We start from the raw sequence: 22,035 nt of genomic DNA, 5'->3' as shown, positions 1-22,035 counted from the left end.
TGCAACCCATTAACCTTCTTTATTACATGCTGATCTTGTATACCAGCTCATAGTGACTCATGCGCACTTCCACTTCAGAACATTTGCTCTGCACTTTGAGAATCCACAGTCATTTTCCATTTGTGAGACTTTGCTTTCTCCTGCCAAAGTGAACATTTTCCACATTATACTCCATCTGCCTTCTTGTTCAACCTATCCATATCAGACTGCAACCTCCTTATATCTTTTTTACCACATACTTACCTACCTATATTGGTGCCAACCATGAATTTAGCCACAATACAAATTGTGTAACGTGCATCAGACAACAACTATGAATAATTTCAGAGGAGAAGATTGAAGTGTGCCAGCTGAAAGATCCACACATGTAAATCTCATTTTGAGCAGACTAGTGGTCAGCTTAATGACAGCCGTTGGGCAAACATAGCTCTCTTTGTACTGCTGCTCAGCCTCTGTATGTCAAGATCTGACTGGGATCATAAGTCATTTCTTGTCATGTAAATGCCGGTCATTCAAAGGTTATGGTGGCTCATAACTGGCATGTGGGAGTGCCTAAATATATGGGAATCACAATTTTTCCTGGGATAACCTCTTCAGGATGTGGACTGACAGACCATTGAAGTTGCTGTTGGTACCCAGACTCATGACAGCAAAAGACTTATACTGACTACTAGACTTAAACTGACTATGAGAACTCATAGGCTGGTATCCAGGAGAGTGCACACCCTGGAAAGTCCACCGACGTTGGGTTTGGAACAGTTAGATTGCTTAGCAACATCCAAAACAGAACCAATCAAACGTTTGGTTAAATAGTCACCTGGTTTGAATGGAGGTTGATACTGGCATGGCTGTTTCAGTCATTGTAGAAACAGTCTTTAATGAGATGTGCTCTGGACTCTAAACCTTAAGTTTGTACAAGACCTGAGCTAGATTGAAAACCTATACTGGGGAACCTTTGCAGATTAAGGGTACAACTTGGGTTGCAGTCTCTTATGAGAAGCTGGCTCAGTTACCACTGATTGTAGTAAAAGTCTCGGGCCCAAGCTTGATGGGGCAAAAATGCTTTAGAAAGATTCACTGCAATTTGCTCAATATGCTTTGATTAAGAAATGGCTGCTTGAGTGAAGTCCTACTTAAATACCTGGAGGTTTTCAGAAAGGTCTAGGAACTATCGGTTGAGACAATACCACCTTGCAGGTTGCATAGGAAGTAATTCCACAATTCTAATGCCTGCCCACTCTCATTTGGCTTACGGAGCAAAATAGAGGCAGAAATCAGAAGGCTGGAAAGTGAAGGAATCAACAAACCAGTCCAGTTTGCGGCATGGGCAGCATCTGTTGTATCTATCATAAAGCCTGACGGTTCAGTTCGTCTTTGTGGAAATTTTAAACAAATGATAAACTGCTTTTCGCAGCTGGATAAATACCCAAAGCCTTTGTACACGATGCTGGTATGGTTGGGGGGGGGGAGGGGAGATGGGGGGGGGGGGGGGGGGAGTGGAGAGAGAGTTTTCCTTCACAGAGCTGGACATGAGCCAGTTGGGCTTCTATTGGGTGCTTTTGCATGTTTACATCATTAATCCCCAATACTAAACATGTCTCAGCACCTTATTAAGGGCTAAACTAAAGTCACATGCCACTGCCAGTCATCTTAACCTAGTCAAAAAACTTGATATGGATTCCCCTGGTTCTCAAATTGCCAATTAAATGTGATTGCATCTCAGAAGTAGAGGTGTCTAGGGGCCGTAACTAAATCCACCAATTCCTGAATGTTTTAATATCTGGTGTCTCAAGGAAAGGTAGGCTCCTAATAACTGAAAACACCGCAAGTCCATAGCTGTCAGAATGTTGCTTTTTATCTACCCCAATGTCATTTGCCTGTAAATATTCTTTCCACATATTGGGCCCAGTCATCAACAGCAGAATCAAACGAATTAAGCTTCCCAAATAATGGCATGATACCCAACTCAAAGACAAATTTCTTCAGGAGCATGCTTTTCTCTCATTGTCACTGAAATGACTCCACAGAAGCCAGAATCCTGTCACCAAGTTACCTGTACACATGGAAAGAAATCTACACTGATCCAGCTCCCTCAGAGCCAGCTCTCCAAGTGAACAGAATGTCTGATATTCTTGTTATCTGTCAGCCTGGGCTCCATGATTAGGCTGTTAATCTGGTCAAATCAGGGAACGCATATTCTACAATCATTATAGAAAGTAAATAACTAACTTGATTGGGGGCAGTTAACAAAGAGTAGGGATAATCGGTAAATACTTGAAACAGATGGAAGTGATTAATGGTGTCTACCACCAATGGTACCTCAACTATTCACTATATTTATCAATAAATTATCAACAAATTATATCTAGTTTGCAACTGACAAAGATTGGTAGTAAACAAAATCACGTGACATTGTCTACCATGAGAAAAACTGTGGCAGAAGGGGATCAATGCAGGCAAGTGCTCTGTCACCCACGTGTACAAAAAGAGGGCATATTCATGATTTTCTCAAATAGGAGCAAGTTAGGAACAGTGGAGGTTTCAACAGATTTACAGAATTCATGCACATAGATCACTAATGAAAAAAGATGAAATGAATGAACTAGAATACAAGAACAGAGGACTTTTGCAGCATCAGTATATCCTTGGCTAATCTACATACAGTCATAGAGCACAGAAACAGACCCTTAAGTCCAACCAGTCCATTCTAAACTTATTCCCACTTGCCTGCTCCTAGCCCATATCCCTCCAAACCTTTCCTATTTATGTACTTGTCCAAATGTCTTTTAAACACTGTAATTGTACCCACATCCACCACTTCCTTATGAAGTTCATTCCACACATGAACCATCCTCCTTGTAAAAATGAGCACATCTGTTTAAAATCTCTCTCCTTTCACCTTAAAAATGAGCCTCCTAGTCTTGTAACTCCCCATCCTAGGGAAAACTCAACTATCTTTAACTCTATCTATACCCCTTATTATTTTATAAACTTCTGTAAGGTTGCCTCTCAACCACCTATGCTCCAGTGAAAAAGTTCCAGCCTATCAAGCCTTTCTTTATAACTTAAACCTTCCATACCTGGCAACATCCTGGTAAATATCTTCTGAGCCCTCACCAATTCAATAATACCCTTCCTACAACTGGGTGACCAGAATGGGGGACAGTATTCCAGAAGGGGCCTCACCAATGTCCTGTACAACCTGAATATGACTTCCCGACTCCTATACTCAAGGACTGAGCAATGAAGGCAAGCGTATTAAACACCTTTTTAACCAGAAATAGCTGGGAAAGCTCAGCAGGACTGGCAGCATCTGCAAAGAGAAATCAAAGTTAGCGTTTTGGGTCCAGTGAGCCTTCCTCAGAACAGCATCCGCAGTCCTTTCGGCATTTTTAATCACTGGTCTGTATGTGATGCAAACTTCAAAGAATTATGCGGCACGGTGGCTCAGTGGTTAGCACAGCACCAGGGATCAAGATTTGATTCTAGCCTTGGGCGACCGTCAGCGTGTAGTTTGCACATTCTCCCTGTGTCTGCGTGGGATTCCTCCAGGTGCTCCGGTTTCCTCCCAAAAATGTGCAGGTCAGGTGAATTGGCCATGCAAAATTGCCCATAGTGATAGGTGCATTTGTCAGAGGGAAGTGGGTCTGGGTGGGTTACTCTTTGGAGCATCGGTGTGGACTTGTTGGGCTGAAGTGCCTGTTTCCACACTGTAGGAAATCTAATTACCTGAACCCCTAGGTCCCTCTATTCTACAATAATACCCAAGGACCTACCTTTAATTATATAAGCCCTACTCTTGTTTGGTGTACCAAAATGCAATACCGCGCATTTATCCAGATTGGCTCCATCTGCTATTTTTCAGCCCATTGACTAATTTGATCACAATCTCTTTGTAATCTTAGAAAACGTTCTTCACTGTCTACGATGCCACCAATTTTGGTGTCATCCACAAACTTTACTAACCATGCCTTCTATATTCTCATGCAAATTATTTAAATAAATGACAAACATGTGGAGGACTTGACCCAGTTTTAGAAAAGGCATATTGTCCTCAGAAGGAATGCAGTGCATATAAATCCGAACATTAAAAGGGCTCCAAGGTTTAAATTTTAAAGAGAGGGTGTCATATTTCCTACCATATAGGAGGTCAAGGGGTGAGTTAATTTAGACTCTTAGGAGTTTGAAAGAAATTAACATGACAGAAAGAGAGATCCATTTCCAGTTGTGAGGAATCTAGGACAAAGAAACATAACCTTAAACTCTGAGGCGGGTTGTTCAGGTGAAAAAATATCAGTCACACAAAAGGTGCCAAATCTCTCTTCTGCAAAAGAAGAGCAGCTGCTGTTTCAATTCATTATTTTAAATCAGAGATGAATTGAATTTTGTTAACAGATAGTATTAAGGGTAATGGAGTCAGGATGGCTGAATGAAATTAAGCTGTCATTAGTCATGATCTCATTAAATGGTAAAACATAATCAAGGGGCTGAATGGCCTGTCTAGATTAGAGTGGTGCTGGAAAAGCACAGCAGGTCAGGCAGCATCCAAGGAGCAGGAAAAATTGACATTTTGGGCAAAAGCCCTTCATTAGGAATAGAGGCAGGGTGCCTGCAGACTGGAGAGATAAATGAGAGAGACTCACTGAGATTCTTGTAGAGAGAGGAGGAAAACCTCTTCAAGGCAGGCATCCTTGTGAGAGGATTCGCAGTAGGGTTAAAATCAACTAGGTAAAAACAAGGACTGCAGATGCTGGAAACCAGAGTCTAGATTAGAGTGGTGCTGGAAAAGCACAGCAGGTCAGGCAGCATCCAAGGAGCAGGAAAATCGACGTTTCAGGCAAAAGCACTTCATCAGGAATTCCTCAGTTCCTAATCAAAAGTCTTAGGAACTAGACCTTGAGGACCCTGGTGATGTTGGAATCACTACAGCACCAAAAGATCAATCACATCAATCTCACGTAGCAGGGAGAAGGGATCTAGTTGGATAGCTGGGAGGAAATTGGGATTTTAACAAACAGGCTATAAACCTGCTGGGTGTATGAAATAACCTTTCAACATGGCATGAGATTCCACTGTGTTAACTAGTTCATGCAGAAAGTGTCTTTTTTGTAGTTTAGTCTCAATTGCTACTAAATAATGTTAGTTGCTGCTGCTTTTATTTTGTTTGCTGTGGTACAATTTTGAAAATAAAATCTTATCTTTCGAGGCCAATCGCTGAGTAATGCATTCCTTTTCAAAAGTTAGTGATCCCGAAGGGGATTATAATCACAGCAAGAAGCATACTGCCTTACTGAAATGTTCAAAAAATATTATATCTGCACACTTATGCACAGCAACCCCTTCATTTATCAACTGCCAATTAGTAATATTAGAGAAATAGTCTCTGTTAATTATTCCAAAGTACTACAATCGGCAGCCACTACTGACAACTATAAGAAAATTGTTGTGGGGAAATCTACACATGAAAGTGCTTTTCAAATTCTAAACTTGCACATGTTTGGAAAGGGTCTTGGATGAAGACCAGAAGGAAGTTTAGCCATTTTTTCTCTTATTTAAAGAAAGAACATCAAAACCCATTGAAGAATCTCTCTCACTGGCCAACTGAGATCAGCTTACCCAATACAGCCATGGTATTGAAAGTGGGACATTGCACATGTGCATGCCTAAGGGATGAGGGGTATACATTTGCTGAATCACTTGGGGAGCCAGCAGTAGTTAAAGTTAGTGTTAAAAGTCTATCTACTTTCTACTTCGAGATGAAGGAACTATCTAACAATATTTTCAAAACTGTATGAAAGCTACACAATGACTAAGATGTACTCTTCATAAATCTCTGGGTGTAGGCTAGTGTTTCAGCATTTACACATCTGGAATTACAGCTTTATCCTTCATATTGACTGCCCACACAAAAATTCCAAAGCAAGTGAAATGGTTAGCCATTGCCAGGACTTCCTCACAACAAAAAAAAAGTAACTATTTTGACTTCAAAAGTTTAAAAACGCCAGAGGCCATGAGATGGATTTCATTAGTTCTAAAGCAGGCCACTGTGGTGGGCCATACAACTGCAGGAAATAAAACTAACGCATCCTGCCAGCCAATCCATAGAACAGTAAGTAACTTCAAATGCAACTAGGGAAGTAGAGAAGGATGATAGTTAAGAGGGAACTAAGAGGAGAGACTTGAATGATATATAAGTGGATCCTTGACTAAAGCTCCAAATCAGTTAATTTTTAAAAGCTTCCAGAAAGAAATTGTACCCTCTTAAAAATCATATTAGTCAACAGTTTTAAAATCCGGCATGCATATTATTGTGGTAATATTTTTAAAAGCAAAAACAGAAAATTTTAGAATTGCACATCACGTCGATCGCTAACTAAATTGTTAACCACAATCTAACTAAGCTGTGCTAGTCTAAAAGACAATCAAGCACTCAGATAAAAGTGCAATTCCTAATCTTAGCTCAATAACTGGTAGATGCATTTGCCTGGCACAGAGAACACATTGTTTCTCATTTCTTTATACATAGTCTAATCAGGAATAATTAAACTTCATTATGAAGAGTCAAAAGTGCTACTGGTAATGACACACAATATAAATTTACATATTGTAGTCAGGTAGATTACATTGTAATGTCTCTATTTTTTTCTGAATGATGGCCTGTTTACACCATCATTTATACGTGCATTCTCTACATTGGAAAGTAAAGCAGCAACTGCACCAATTCAACTGAGTAAATGCTATTAAATCCTTAAGGGGCAGAAAGAAAATAATTGATTCATTGCAGACTGGCAGACATTACATGATTTAAGTATTCCACATATTTACATTATAAAATGGATTAAGGTAGCTATTGGCCACTTTTGCATACACTACTATAACATTCAACAGGGGAAACCCTCAAGTTGGCTTTATGCCACTTACTAAAACTATTTTATCCATTATATATGCATTTATTTTAGATCATATTTGCTACCGTTAATATACAGAAACAGAGTAATTTTTGTTTCAGAGGAATGATTCATGTTACAGCAGGTAAGCTAGACCTCTGTGTATCAACATTTTGTTTTTTTTTACTTCTAATATTATGCTTACATCTTGCATTGAATTGCAGCATTACACATTTACAGTTTCAATTGGTTTATGTGGAAGAATGTACTATTAAGTTTCAAGCAAACAGATAAAATTACAGAAGGGAAAATATATTTAACCACAGAGCAGACGTGGGATCCTCTGCCTTATTAAATATTTATCTTTACAGCTGAACAGTGTCAATAGCTACTCTTTGCACAGAATGACTGAAGGACACAAAAAATATGATAAGAACTAAGAAGCAATCTCATTGTTTAAAGAAAGGGCTCAATGTCGATTTCGAGAGTGGAGCAGGGCATGGTCAGTTCAAATTTGGTGATAACATCAGGGTGAAGAACTCCCAGCTTGCCAATGCTCTGACCTTTAGCAAAGATCTCGGCACATCGACCCGGGAAGAAAGTGGAATCTGTAAAAGAAGGAAACAAAACAAAAACCATCAGTACTTCTCCACCTTCAATAACCAGCAGATGTAATTCACTTTCTTTGCACTGCCCTGCAGCTGGCAACTGATAATGCCTTTAATTAAATCTTCAACAGCTCTAAATGAAAATTTATAATTGTCTTCCGCAGGTCAGAAGTGAGCAACACTTTGATGATGGTGGTCGAATCCCTCTTTTTCCCTCAGAATCCAAATGAGTACTAGTCTTTATCACATTTTCAAGATAATTAACCATCAAAGCACAAAATACCATCAAAGTTTTCTTTGCCAAAAGACTAAGCATGCTAGCATCTAGATGTCATTAAAAGTATAGAAAAGGTCACTTCATGGCTTCCTTAAAAATTTAATCGCAGCTTTTTGATAACTCTTTTTATTGGTCTCATTTTATTCTCACTTGTCTCTGTTCTATGTTAGCATACATCCTTCCTGTAAATGGTTATGCAGCAGCTAACTATTTGAATTGACATTTAAAGTGGTTGTGCTCATTTTTGTGTACTGAAACCCTTTTGAAACAGAGGACACTGGTATTGTTCATCTGCAAACTTTGTCAAACCTGCTTTACCTTGCCTAGGATCAGAAAAGCTACAGAAAGTAATTTCCAAGATGCAATATAGCACAAAAACTTAACATTTTGATAGCTGCGCAAACAATGTACCCACAGGTAAGATTTCAAATTCACGTGCAATGTAGAACTATCTTGGTTTTCAATCATAGTAAAACAGCTCAATCAGCAAACATACTAAAATATACTTCATACTGAAGCATTAAGTTTTTACTAGACAATGAATAAGAATGCCCTGAAGTTTGCAGAATTAAAGAATCAGGCATTAATGATTTGTTTTCTATTTGAGCATCTATTCACTCTGCACAGTGTTATTAGGTACACAGAAATTACAAACTTAATGCTAAGTAATAGAACAATTTCTGACAAAACCAACTAGGTATTTGCTTTAAAAGTAATGTTGAGTTGATCTTTCAATTCCTTTTCAGTGCAGTAACATTTTGAAATACTTCCTCTGGAAAATATATTATAAAGAAATTTAGGGACAGCACATTTTGTTACAATTGAAATGATCGATTTTTCCATACAGCGTAGCAAATAACTGCCCAGTCCTCAGGAAAGGAATCACTAGTTCACTGTCCAGATCATTCTATCTTGGCTGCTCCCTCCTTACCTGGCCATTATGGTCCACCCTCTTGAGACTCCCCTCCCATTCCCCTGTGTGACTCTACATTTATCTGCTATTATGGATACCAACACTAAGGCAGCATGGCCAGCTAATATTGGTGGGGATGCACTGCCTGCGAGCCATATGAGTTGGCATGTAATTAGTATCTGAATAATCCTATCCAGAGTTGAATCTAAAACAATGGCCCAAGAACTGCTGTTATGAGTCTGCATTGGTATGACGACTTTTCTCATTTGGTAATGATAAAACTTTGTCCTGCTCATCGCTGAGTGTTTGAAAAGTAGCTCAGTGCCCTCTGTGGGGCATTTGGGATGTGAGTCCCTCTGAATTTTCTCGACCAGTTAGATCAAATATTTGTAAAGTGAGCAGTTCAAGCTCTGAGCAAGGAAGTCTCATTGTTCAAAATGGTTTCTATTTATGTTTTAATTCTTCAGAAAAGCTCTTCTCCATCGAGCAATCTCCTTTGTTCAAAAGGATAACAGCTTCAGCAGCAGCTATCTCTAGCCATTATTAAACATACTTCTACAGTAAATGAGAGATTTTCAGCAAACTCAGCTGGCTCAGTTGTATGCTCCTTCAGGGAGAGAATCCTTGGCATGATGGAGCATTCCATTTAATAGCCTGGCTAAGGATAAAACACACCAACAGTGAAAAAGGCTCAATAACTAGACAGTCCATCAGACCTGGATTATTTGGTTCAGGACTGGGTGAGGAGCCAGTCAAAAGGACTGGAATGACTTTCAAAGAAACTGACAGAACTTTTCTTTTCCCCCCCAGGTTCCCCCCTTCCCCATTTTCACTTAGAGCATACAGAGAGAAGTTTCCACCACCCACATGGGTGGGAAATTGGCAGCGAGGATCACCCTCTGCTAAAGAACCCATCTGATTCTCATTTCCATTGAAATCAAACGCTACAGGTCTCACTAACAGAAGGCAGACAAAACTGATCAGATGTACAACTTCTCGGAACGTACTGCACCTTTTCCCGGAATGGACTCATCCAGCTTGAGAAAACCAAAAATCATTTTATCTGTGATGCACTCCGCACTTGGCAAGCAAAGAACACATTTCAATACCAAGTAAAAGTAAAATCTCACACAAGTCACTGGTGAAATTCCAAACGATCAATCCTTTAACAAATGATAATATAACTTTAAACCATGAAGGAATGAAACTCCGCATTAATAACAGTTATTCTAAGTGCCTGGGAGGCTGATTGCTTCCAATCCACATTTGCTCATCCCTTAACATAACCTTCTATGGTAAACATACATCCTGTGTACCATGCAAGAACAGGACCGTCACACTAATCAGTGCATTTGAAGAGGGAGTCGGACAGGGGGCTGACTCTTTTCAGGCAGATACCCTCACCTAAAGTTACTGCAATAGTTGTACCTAAATAAAAAGCTTTTTGTGGGCGGTGATTGGGGGAAGATGTGGGCCAGCCTCAGTGTCATTTGAATCCAATTTTTGGCCCAAGGTTGCACTTCAACATTATTACAACATTGAGTGAAATATTAATAGTTCGCATTAGTTCATGTCTGAAGGGGATTTTTAGAACTGTTTTGTTATATACTATAAATAAATCAACTGCGTTTGCACATCTAAAGTTATTTCCCCTCTCGTCCCCAATAAGCCTGTAAATAACTCATGGAGTGAGGGCTGAGTCATTAAGTTCAAGCAGCTTTTACATGTATGGTCAACATTTGCATTATCTGGCACCTCACCAACAAAATACTCAAACTGGACTCTGATATCCCATAATCCCAAGGAAAGTGTCACTGTTGTTACATTAAAAAAAAACAATGTTGGCAGTCTGAAATGAGTGCAAAGAAGCTGCTGAAGGTTTTGAAGAAGTGTTCACAATGAGAAGAGTCAATGGGCCAATCGCCATTTTTGATTTACTGGCACAACTGGTCGTGGTGCATGCTGCACAATGCAACTTTTATTAGATAATTCTTTTAGTAAGTGACCAGAAATAGAGTTTTTCCCACTAATATTCTTACTTGGTAGTGAATAATAGAACACAAGAAGTAGGAACAGGAGTAGGCCATTTGGCCTCACAGGTCTGCCCTGCCATTCAAGTTTATGGCTGATCTGCTTCATCTTCATAGCACCCAATTCCCCGATCTTTCATAAATCTATTCATCTCCTTTTTACATATCTTGTGATCTAGCCTCCACAACTCTCTGGAGTAGAGAACTGCAGACATTCACTACCCTCTGGGGAAGGAATTACTATGCATCTCAATATTAGAGGAGTCTCTCTTATTCTGGAACTATGCCCCTAGTTTGAGATTCCCTATCTGTGGAAAGATCTTCTCAATATCTAGTCACTAAAGCCCTCTCAGAATCTTGAATGCTTCAATAAAATCACCACCATTATTCTAAACTCTATTGAATAAAGACCTAGCGTATTTAGCCTTTCTTAATAAGTTCAGATATAGCCTAGTAAATCTCTTTTGAACAATGTCAATATATCCTTTTTTTTACATGCATGGATCAAAAGTGTACACAGTACTCCAGTGTAGTTCATGCCAACACCCCATACAGTTAGAAGACTTTCCTGTTTTTAAAACTCCAATCCTCTAGCAATAAAGGCCAAAATTCCATGCGCCTTCTTAATTACTTGCTGCAATTCTATACTAACTTTTTGTGTTTGACGCATAAAGAATACCTAGATTCCTCTGTGCTTCACTTTCTTTGCAATCCTCTCGACTTAAATAATAGTTCACCTATTTATTCTTCTGACCAAAGTGCATGACCTCACATTCTCCCACATTAAGTTCCATCAGCCAATTTTTTGCCCATTCAGTCATCTTGCATATCCTCTTGCAGATTCCTTATGTCCTCATCACAATATGCACTCCCACTATTTTTGTTCAGCATATTTAACCACATTACCCTGTTCCAAAGAAGGGTCACTGGACCAAAACGTTAACTCTGATTTCTCTCCATAGATGCTGCCAGATCTGTCGTCCTTCTCCATCAATTTCTGTTTTTCTTTCAGATTTCCAGCATCCACTTTTAAATACAGCTGGGTCACCTCTGATAGCAGACTTTCTAAGATGATTTATAGTATGATAAAATGACGTCACACCCAACTTCCCCGGTTATTCTTGTCTGCCTATTTTGAATGCAGCAAAATGAAAGTTTACATAAAACAGTAAGAAAATGGAACACTTGCATCATGCTGGCAAATTGAAAAGTACGGACATCTATTTTAATGTAAAAACAAAGCACTGAAAGAAGAAACTGCACCTTGCGTGAGCAGCTTCAAACAAAAATCACCCAGTTCAATTCTTCTTTCTCTCCAAAAATTTACGAAAAGGCACCAGAAGCTTCTTTGGCATTTGAACTGGACAGGTAGAAAGCCTCTCAGGTATCCTAATCCTTTTAGGTTAAGCACCATCTCTACACTCTACCACATCAAAGAACAACACTAACAAACTAATAATGACTTATCTAGGCACAAAACCCATCAGCTGAAATCCTGAACAAGCATGCCTGCAGCTACATCTCCAGCCACTGCCTTACTGAATCTGGATCAATGGTAGGGTTAACTGGATGTCTGCAGTTGTGAACCATTAAACTGTATTGGCACTAATCAACTTGTCTTCCCTGTTGCTACCACTGCACTACTATCCCATCCCACCCACACACACACTTAAAAAAACATTTTTTTTCTACATCATAGAACTACACTCATATAACTTCCAGCACAGCAATGGGGCATTTGGTCTAAGCTGCCTACGCTGGCACTTCCCTCTCTTACAGTATGGATGGTAAAGTGACAATCAACCTATCCACTGAATTCCTAAGATTCTTGGAAACAGCCTCTTCCTGTCCTGAGTGTACTTTTCGGGGAATAAGTGAAGAAAAACTCATGTTCTAAATTCATGGTAAATGCACCATGAAATATCTACATCTTACAGGTGGTTTCTATTTATTCTTATAGTAAATACACACCTTAAAACATAAAATAAAATTTCTGCACTCCATCAATTATACTTCTGTGAAAAACTTAAGTGTATTTAAATAAAAACACACTCTCTGCAGGCTGCATTACTCTGTTTTCACTCAGCCTTTCAACTGGATACATATTTATTTTTACAAGTTCAGAGCCCAGGTATCATATACCATAAATATTGATATAATTTTTACTTTTGTCATGGGAAAATCATGTCACCTTCCAATTACTGGAGAATTTTTTTAAAAAGTAGACTATTCTTAAGTTCTTTGTATTTTCAATTCACATTGCATTTTCGTTTAAGAAACACTCAGTGCCCACAGCAGTATTACATAGTAACCACAAAAAACAAGTGTTCCATTATCATTATGGTGGTATTTCTTCACTCTTCTACACCAAACTCTCTACTAAAGGCTAACATATACATTAATTTTCTTATTTTTTGTTGTACCTGTTAACTTCATGATTCATATAAAATATTTCCCAATCTCACTAAACAAAAAAAATCTGCTTTGTTATATTTCTGTTTCCTTTCAAAGTGGAAGTCTTCACACTTTCCTACATTACATCTTTCTGCCATTTTCTGACACAATCACTTAACTTGACTATATTTCTTGGCAGGAGAAAGTGAGGACTGCAGATGCTGGAGATCAGAGCTGAAAGTGTGTTGCTGGAAAAGCACAGCAGGTCAGGCAGCATCAAAGGAGCAGGAGAATCGACGTTTCGGGCATAAGACCTTCTTCAGGAAGCCTGATCTCTGCTGCTCCCTCTAGCTATGGCCTGCTTATTCCTATTCTGTTATCTGTTTATTACCTAATCTTCAAATGAATAATATATTATTCCAAATCCCATGAACCCTGAGATTTTGAGTAATAAGCTCATGTGTGGCAGCTTACTAAATGCTCTATGAAAATTCAAAAGCTAGTTTTCCCCTTATAGAGCTTACCATAAAAGTTGATGAACTTATTTAACAGGATTTTTCTTTCATAAATTTATAGACGCTGCTTAATGATAGAATGATTTTCTGATTACCCTTTTACCAAGTCTCAGCTATCAGATTCCAGACTTTTCGTACTACCAGTGTCAGGCTAACTGGCCTATAACTTCCTGTTTTCTCCATCCTTTCTTGAATAGCAGGGTTGCATTTGTTACATTTAATCCATGTGAACTATTCTAGAATCTAGAGATTTATGGAAGGTCAAAATCACTGCACCCTCCATCTGTGCACTGATCTCCTTTAAAATCCTAAAATGCAGTGATTGGGTTCAGAGGATTTGTGTATCTTGTATTTATTGGCAATGTACTTAAGATAATAGAAAGTCAATTGATATAACGAAGCTTATCATGCCTTAGAAATATATTTATCTGGAGCCAGTTGTACTATGTCAGATTTTAAAACAATATCTAAAATACTACATTTAAATTATTTGTGCATACTTTGTGTTTATGTAGATTCATTCTCACCACCGCAATATGATTTTCATTCATCTTTGTTCAATTAGAAAAGGAGAAAGAATTGGAGTAAAGGCAGTGAACAGTCATTACTTAACCACAGATTAATGTGTGTCAGAATTAGGTCCTTCACTCTGAACTGCTCCTTTGTATATTTTTACGATGAGAAATTACTGAAGAGAAGATCAAGAGCCTTACACTTCCAATAGAATCAAAAAGGACCAAATTTATCTTAAAAAGGCTGAGAAACACAAGATACACTCATTATTTTGTATTGAAGAATTGTTTGCTCACTATGTTTGTTTTGTCACAAGATACATTTAGTCTCACAGCTTTCATTAAAATTAATCCAGTATTCAATTTGATTCACATACTCAATAATAAAAAGCAAGTAGCAAATAAAAATATTGAATCCAAATTATCAAGGCCAACAATTTCCAGTTCTCAGGAAAGGGTCACTTGACCCAAAACATTAACTTTGATTTCTCTTTACAGATGCTGCCAAACCTGCTGAGCTTTTCCAGCAACTTCTATTTTATTTCCAACAGTTTCCAATTGGGCTACAGTCACTAACCTGGGCTCAAACTGTAGTGGTTCTGGTAAGTGAATTAAATGCTCAAGTTTCTGCATAAACAGATTTACATATTGTTGCAGGCAAACTCCTCTCTAGCAGTGAATTGAATGGCTATTTTTTAAAAACTGTTCACATTTGAAATTGCTCAATATATTTAAGATTGGTAACTTTGTGTAGTTGATTAATGCAACTGAAAATAGGTAGGTACGTTATTTTTAAACCTGCATGTAGCATCCTTGTGAAAAATCCTATTTTTATAATATTCAATAATCACATTTAAAATCAATATAAAACCAGTTAGTATTGGCATTGGGGTACAGTAGTTAGCATTATAGTGATTTTTTTTTTAAAAGTCCACCTCAGGGCTCTTGTGCACAAAAATGGCTATTTTTTGGAGGACCCTCACAAACCTGTCTGAGTATGATTAACAGAAAAGCATAATAATTCAATCTGCATGTGTGGCCTGTTTTGTGGGAATGGGGCCACAACACTTTTAGAATAGTGCAAAAGATCATGAAAACTCAATTTGCACTTAAAATTTCTTAAACTTTTGTGTTGTTTTGTCAATTTTGAATGATTTTGGACACAGTGGAAACTCTGCGTCTCGTGTCCAAATTCAAAACTTTTAATTTAAAAATGCTGTTATCGTGTGCACATTGCTGGAACTCGCTTTCAAGGTTCAGATGATGTCACTGAAATGCTCAAGAGATTTAAAAACAATTCCATTCCCAATGTCCTGACGCCCAGTAACAACCTTTGATTGTATTGTTGTTTGAATAATTGACAACTACATTACCAATGCTTTAGAGAAACTTGTGGGATTGGGGTAATAAATTGATGTAGTTGAAAATTGGTACACAGACAGGAAGCATAGAGTAGGAACAAATAGATCTTTCTCATGGTGGAAGGCAATGACTGCTGGGGCACCACAGGGGTCAGTGCTTGGACCTCACCTATTCACAATAGGTATCAACAATTTGGGACTAATATTTCCAAGTGTGCCAATGATACAAAACTAGGAAGAACTGTGACTGGTTAAGGTGCTTCAAGGTAATTTACATTAGTTGACTGAGTGGACAACTACAGGGCAGATGCAGTAGAAGTATGAAGTAATTCACTTCAGTAAGAAAAGAGCAGAGCTTTTAAAAAAAATTATAGTAGATAGTGAAATGTTGATATAAAGGGGGACCTGGGGGTGCCCTTAGATTAGATTCCCTACAGTGTGGAAACAGGCCCTTCGGCCCAATAAGTCCACACCAACCCTCCGAAGAGTAACCCACCCAGGCTCATTTCCCTAAATTTACTCTTGACTAATACACCTAACACTGTGGGCAATTTAGCATGGCCAATTCACCTAACCTGCACATTTTTGGATTGTGGGAAGAAACTGGAGCACCCGGAGGAAACCCCTTGTGCAGCAGTCACTGAAAACAAGCATGCATGTGCAGAAAGCAATTTGGAAGGCAAATGGTATGCTGACCTTCAATGTAAAGGGAATTTTCGATAGTTTCATTAACTTTCAGTATTTCTGAAGATGCCAGGAATAGTGGGGCTTGATTTCCAATGCACTACTCCAGTAAGTCATGACAACCTGATTCCCATCAACTCTAGTTTTCCCTAGGGTTCCTTGATGACAAGGACACTCTCCCCGGATTTTGGAGTTCAGCTATTTCTTTCCTGTTTGGACCAAGGCAATAATGAGATCTGCAGCATGTCAGATTGTCAGTGAACAGGTTATTCCTTTGCAAGTGCTGTTAGAGAGCACTGTCAAGGATCACTTTCAACGCTTTGCAGATGACGAAGATTAAACTAATAGGGCTATGATTCGATGGTTGGATTTGTCCCACTTTTTCTGTATGACATATATCTGAGAATCTGTCCACACTGGCATGTAAAGCCTATGTTGGCTATACTGGGACAACTTGGCTACGAACGTGGTTAGTTGTAGAGCACAAACCTTCAGTACCAGAGTGCTGTCAGGGCCCACAGCCTTTGCAATTTTCAATGCCTTCAGCCTTTTCTTGACATCACATGGAATAAAATGAATTGGTTGAAAACTGGCGTTCAGGATACTGGGTCCTCAGGAGGAGGCTGAGATGGATCATTCACTCAGAACTGCTGGCTGAAGATAGGTCCAAATATTTCAGCCTTGTCTTTTGCACTAATGTGCTGATCTCGTCCAATATTGAGGGTGGGAATATTTTTGGACTTGTTTAGCAAGCAAGTAGTCTTGTATTGTAGTTTGAGAAAGTGAGGACTAAAGAGTCGAAAAGTGTGGTGCTGGGAAAGCACAGCCAGTCAGGCAGCATACGAGAAGCAGGAGAGTCGATGTTTTGAGCATAAGTCCTTGCTCATGCTCGAAACGCTGACACTCCTGCTCCTTGGATGCCGCCTGACTGACTGTGCTTTCTCAGCGCCACTCTATATTGTAGTTTCATCAGATTGAACTATTTTCAGATATGGATGATGCTGTTCTTGGTGTAACCTCCTGCGCTCTTCATTGAACCAGAATTGATATCCTGCCTTGATGGTAACAGTGAAGCAGGTCTTGTGCCAGGCCATAGGTTGTAATTGTAGTCAAATACAATTTTGTTGCTGACGATAGCCCACAGCAACCCACAGACGTCCAGTTTTGAGTTTTTAGATCTGTTTGAATTCTCTTCCATTTAGCATAGCAGAAGAGATGTAAATGCATTGGAGGTGGTTCAGTGTCGGTTTGCTAAATTGATACCCAAAATGATGGGGTGGTCATGAGGAAAGGTTCGACTGACTGGGTTTGTTTTCACTGTACTTTCAAAGATAAGGTTGGTATGAAGGGCTGAATGATCTACTTCTGCTCCTAATTTCATTATTTGTAACATCACCTAGCCTCAATAAATATAATTCTCCAAAGGCTTTACATCCATCAACAACGTGCAAAATTTGATGGAATGACTTTCCATACAATTGTATTGTCCTGCTAAAATAACTTAAGACAATTATTTAATTACCTGTAATCAGTTAATACAATTCTAACAACCTAGATTATAAGAGCGAATTCAATATTCTAACTGAAAATCTCAGTGAGGTTGGACAGTAAATGCTAATTATATTATAATACTGTTACACCTCTGCACTGTATATATAATAGACTAACCTCCTCCTTGGTCCCTGGAGATGGTAACCAGACCAGACGTCTGACTCATGCACTGTCTGCTTTGCTACGCCTGTTTGCTAATGCGGCCGTTCCATATCCAAGCTTTAACAGGATCACTAAATCTCTTGATGATACATATTACTCTAAACGGCCACCTACAGCATCTCTGTTCCATTTTATGTAGCTTGAGTGAGGATCATTTTTCACACACAATCTCCAGAAAGGCTAATGGCACTCAACAATTTCATCCCTATTTCCAGTCATCTATATCCATGCACAGGTGTTTCACAGATGGCGACAAAAGGTCAGAACTTTGTGCCATTATGAGAAAATGTATTTCTACAAGTGCAGAAAGTGAGAGGTTGCAGTGTCCTGCATTTGACATAACAACTCATGGCATACAGAAGGTTAATTCAAGGATGCAGCACATTTAGGAAGGCTTTCAATTAAATGAAGCATTTACTGTACCTAGAGGTGATTTGTACCAAATTTATTCACACAATTTTGCATGGCAAATGGTACAACTTTTAACTATGGTGGAAAATCCATTACAGGAAAATTATGTTTCTTCATGCATTGGAAATAGATATCTTATATTTGTATAGGTATGTTATTATTATAGCACCCATTTGTAAATGCTACTCATTGTATCGTCGAAACATACAGTACATAGGGAGGCTGTTCAGCCTGTCAAATTTGTATTAGGTGTTGATAAAGCCCTAGTACTTGTTCCCACATTCCTGCCTTTGCCCTTAAACTTATAAGTTCATTAATAAATAACTATCAAACTCAAGTGTTGAACTTATTTATGGCATTCACTTGCAACATCTTTCAGAGTTTTCCAGCTCCCAACAGTAGCAAGAGTTTCTCGCTTTCCCCCCAATAAAAGGTGAGTCATTCACAAAAGCAAATAGTATTATCTGTTTATTCCATCAAGGCCCGCAACATTGTGAAAACCCATCTAAAGTAACCTTTAACCACATACATCCAAAGATATTAGACCTAACTGTTCCAACATCTCCTCATAAGTAAAATCCTTCTTCCTTCGTAATACTATCATACACCTCATTTGCTCTCTTTCCAAGGCCTTTGCATCTTCTAATCTAGCCATTTGCCAGAGTACAATCCTAATCCTGCAAGAGTAACAATTTATTACTTTCACTTCCTTTGACCTCTGCTTAAACCTCACTTCCATTCTATATGCAATGCCACTATGTACTCTAATATGGAGAGGAGGCCATGTGAATTATTTATTCCCATTAAGATGATTTTTAAGGTAACAGGTTAAAGGTTCGTTGCAGTTATATAATTTCTCAGTAAATGCACATTTTGCTGTCAGTGGGGTTTATGAATGATGAATAAATTCTCTGAAATTCCTCTAAGTTAATTCTACAAAAACAAAGTCATCAAAATAGACTTTTAAAAATGCACAAATAAAAACAGAATGTATGCATAGTTGGTTATAAAACAGAATATTCCAAAATCATTAAATGGTAAATGTCTAGTCGAATTGAACTGACATACAATGAAGTCCTAGGTTTGAACTCTGGGCTGTGCACTGAATTAACTGCTTGTGAAAAATCCTTTAAGATCAGGCAAATCTCTACAGAAATGCAAGGATCGTTCTTCCTTTCCTACAAAGTGGTCAGTGCAAGTACCACCTCAGATGTTGCATTTTTGGAAAAGAACACTTAGTTTAAGATCATCTGGAAACTTTTGTGTGATCAAATTTCTTACATGACCTGGATAATGAACAAAAACTGAATACATAATAGCTGTAAGAGGATTGCCCTCAAACTTTCATTTCAGAGCACTGCACTGCCAGATTTTAATTTTGCCTTACTTTCTTAAAATGGTCTAGAGTGCTCTTGGTGCTGCTTGAAATCATGTGCAATCGCAACTTTCTTTTGTTATGAAAGAGAACTTTCAATATTGAAGCAGCAAGCTTTTTTCAGGAAACTCAGTTGCCATAGGAATAAATAAATGAACATACATTCATATCGCAATTTATGACATTTTCACAATATCTCTAATTATTTTACTTATAATACATTACATGCATTGTTACATGAACAACCATGCATACAGTCTGCCTGCAGCTCTGACTCCTTTTAGTTCCCTTCACTCCAGAATTTCAACATATACATTTCATGCTAATTGATCACATTACTTTTTAAAGCTTAATTTAGTTAGTTGTGTGACTACTTTGCTAACATTTGAGCATTCATGTTGGTCTATTTAATTTACTTTTTTTTTCCATTCCAATAAAAAGGGGCAATCATTAGAGCATATTACATAAGCAGCAACATATCATTTAATTTTTCAATGATAGTGCTGTCCTTATTATTTCCCACTTGGCAATTTGTCATTTGACTATTGCAATTTCTCCATTATTTTCATAGGATCATAGAATCCCTACACAGTGTGGAAGCAGGCCATTCAGCCCATTGAGTCCACACCGACCTCCGAAGAGCACTCCACACAGACCTATCCCCCCACCCCCGACCCTATCCCTAAAACCCACATTTCCCATGGCTAATCCATCTAACCTACACATCCCTGGGAACTATGGACAATTTCCCATGGCTAATCCATCTAACCTACACATCTTTGGACTGTGAAGGAAATCAGAGGAAACCCATGCAGACATGGGAAGAATATGCAAATTCCACACAGACAGTCATCTGAGGGGTGAAATCGAACGCAGATCCCTGGAGCTGTAAGGCAGTGGTGCTAACTACTGAGCCACCATGCTGCCCCAAATTTTGAGAGTCTTAAACATTTAGTCACGGAGCTATTACTTTGATCAACATACTATCAATGCAAAATGTGATAAGCAGTATTTCTAAAATAAAACAGTGAATTCACTTTGGAGCAAGTAATTCATTGCCCATTGACGACATTCCGCATCACCAAGTGCTTTGTTTCCCATGATATTACTGATTATGTGATAAACTTCCACAAATACAACAACAGTTTTATTTTGGCATATGTTTTAAAAGAGCTTCAATAAATACTTCCAGAAGGTGGCACTAAAAATTTATTATTGGTGTTGTTTAAGAACTGAAAATGTTGCTCCAACCAATGACCCTACCATTCCCCAATCAAACTTGCAAACACCAAATTATCTTAAAAACATTAGGCAGGGCACTTCATGAGAACTTTTAAGACATAAAGATTGTAGTTTGCTGGTGGTGGAAAGAAAATCTCCTGGGATTTCAGTCTGTTTCTGATCCACATCTTTCAGTCTCCTAACACATTAAAAGCAAAGCTAATCTGCCATTGAAAGAATTGATTTGTATTCACAAATGAAACATATTGGCATATAATAGGAAATTTTTGGATGTGGTTAAGAATAGAAAAATGTCACTTAAAAACATTCCACAGATTATAATGGTAGTTGAGTCAAGTTGCCACAATTGTCATATTCTGTCCACGTGTTAAATTGCGATTGTAATATTTAAGGAGAAAGCAAGGACTGCGGATGCTGGAGATCAGAGCTGAAAATGTGTTGCTGGAAAAGCGCAGCAGGTCAGGCAGCATCCAAGGAACAGGAGAATCGACGTTTTGGGCATAAGCCCTTCTTCATTCCTGAAGAAGGGCTTATGCCCGAAACGTCGATTCTCCTGTTCCTTGGATGCTGCCTGACCTGCTGCGCTTTTCCAGCAACACATTTTTAGCATTGTAATATTTAATCAAACCAATGCGCAATTGTGTACAACTGATAAAAAAAAACTATTGAATAAGGTAATGAGAATTTGCCAGCTGTGTTTATTGGTAGGTGGATACCTAAAATAAAGTGGGTACAGCCTAACATCTTCCCACTCCTTTCCCTCCCCCCCACCATTCATCGGGGATACCGCTCTGAAGATAGCTCTTTCATTTCAACCTGTTCTACAAAGCCCACATCCCAAGCCCTCTCCCATTGGTTTCTAAATCTTCCTGACTCAATACCCAGACCTGGCTGGACAGCAGCTCCAGAGGGTGGGACTTCCAACCCAGTGAAGAACAGGAATCTCATTCTGCATTTATTCACATCACCAGCAGTGTGTTTTTGCTGTGGGGTGGGATTTTCTTTTCCTTTGTTGGTTACGGACAAACACTTTGGTAGGGAGGGTGAGCAGCCCATCCCTGGCAATACTCAGTCCACTGTCTCAGCATCAGAACATTGCAAATCAAGATCTAA

General features: G+C 38.7%; 1 protein-coding gene across 2 annotated transcripts in view; it reads right to left on the bottom strand.

Annotated features, from left to right (window-relative positions):
* Nucleotides 1-7,033: 7,033 nt before the first annotated feature.
* farsb (phenylalanyl-tRNA synthetase subunit beta) overlaps nucleotides 7,034-22,035 on the bottom strand; it is a 58,284-nt gene continuing 43,282 nt past the window's right edge. For both annotated transcript variants that reach the window (XM_072572780.1, XM_072572781.1), the window contains one exon: nucleotides 7,034-7,495. In XM_072572780.1, the coding sequence (XP_072428881.1) occupies nucleotides 7,344-7,495 (152 nt within the window). In that variant the 3' untranslated portion in view covers nucleotides 7,034-7,343. The remainder of the gene's footprint in view (nucleotides 7,496-22,035) is intronic.

This window comes from Chiloscyllium punctatum, chromosome 6, assembly GCF_047496795.1.
Source record: "Chiloscyllium punctatum isolate Juve2018m chromosome 6, sChiPun1.3, whole genome shotgun sequence".
NCBI classification, from domain to species: domain Eukaryota; kingdom Metazoa; phylum Chordata; class Chondrichthyes; order Orectolobiformes; family Hemiscylliidae; genus Chiloscyllium; species Chiloscyllium punctatum.
The sequence above is the reverse complement of the archived record's forward strand: the minus strand, read 5'-3'. Positions and strand labels throughout refer to the sequence as shown.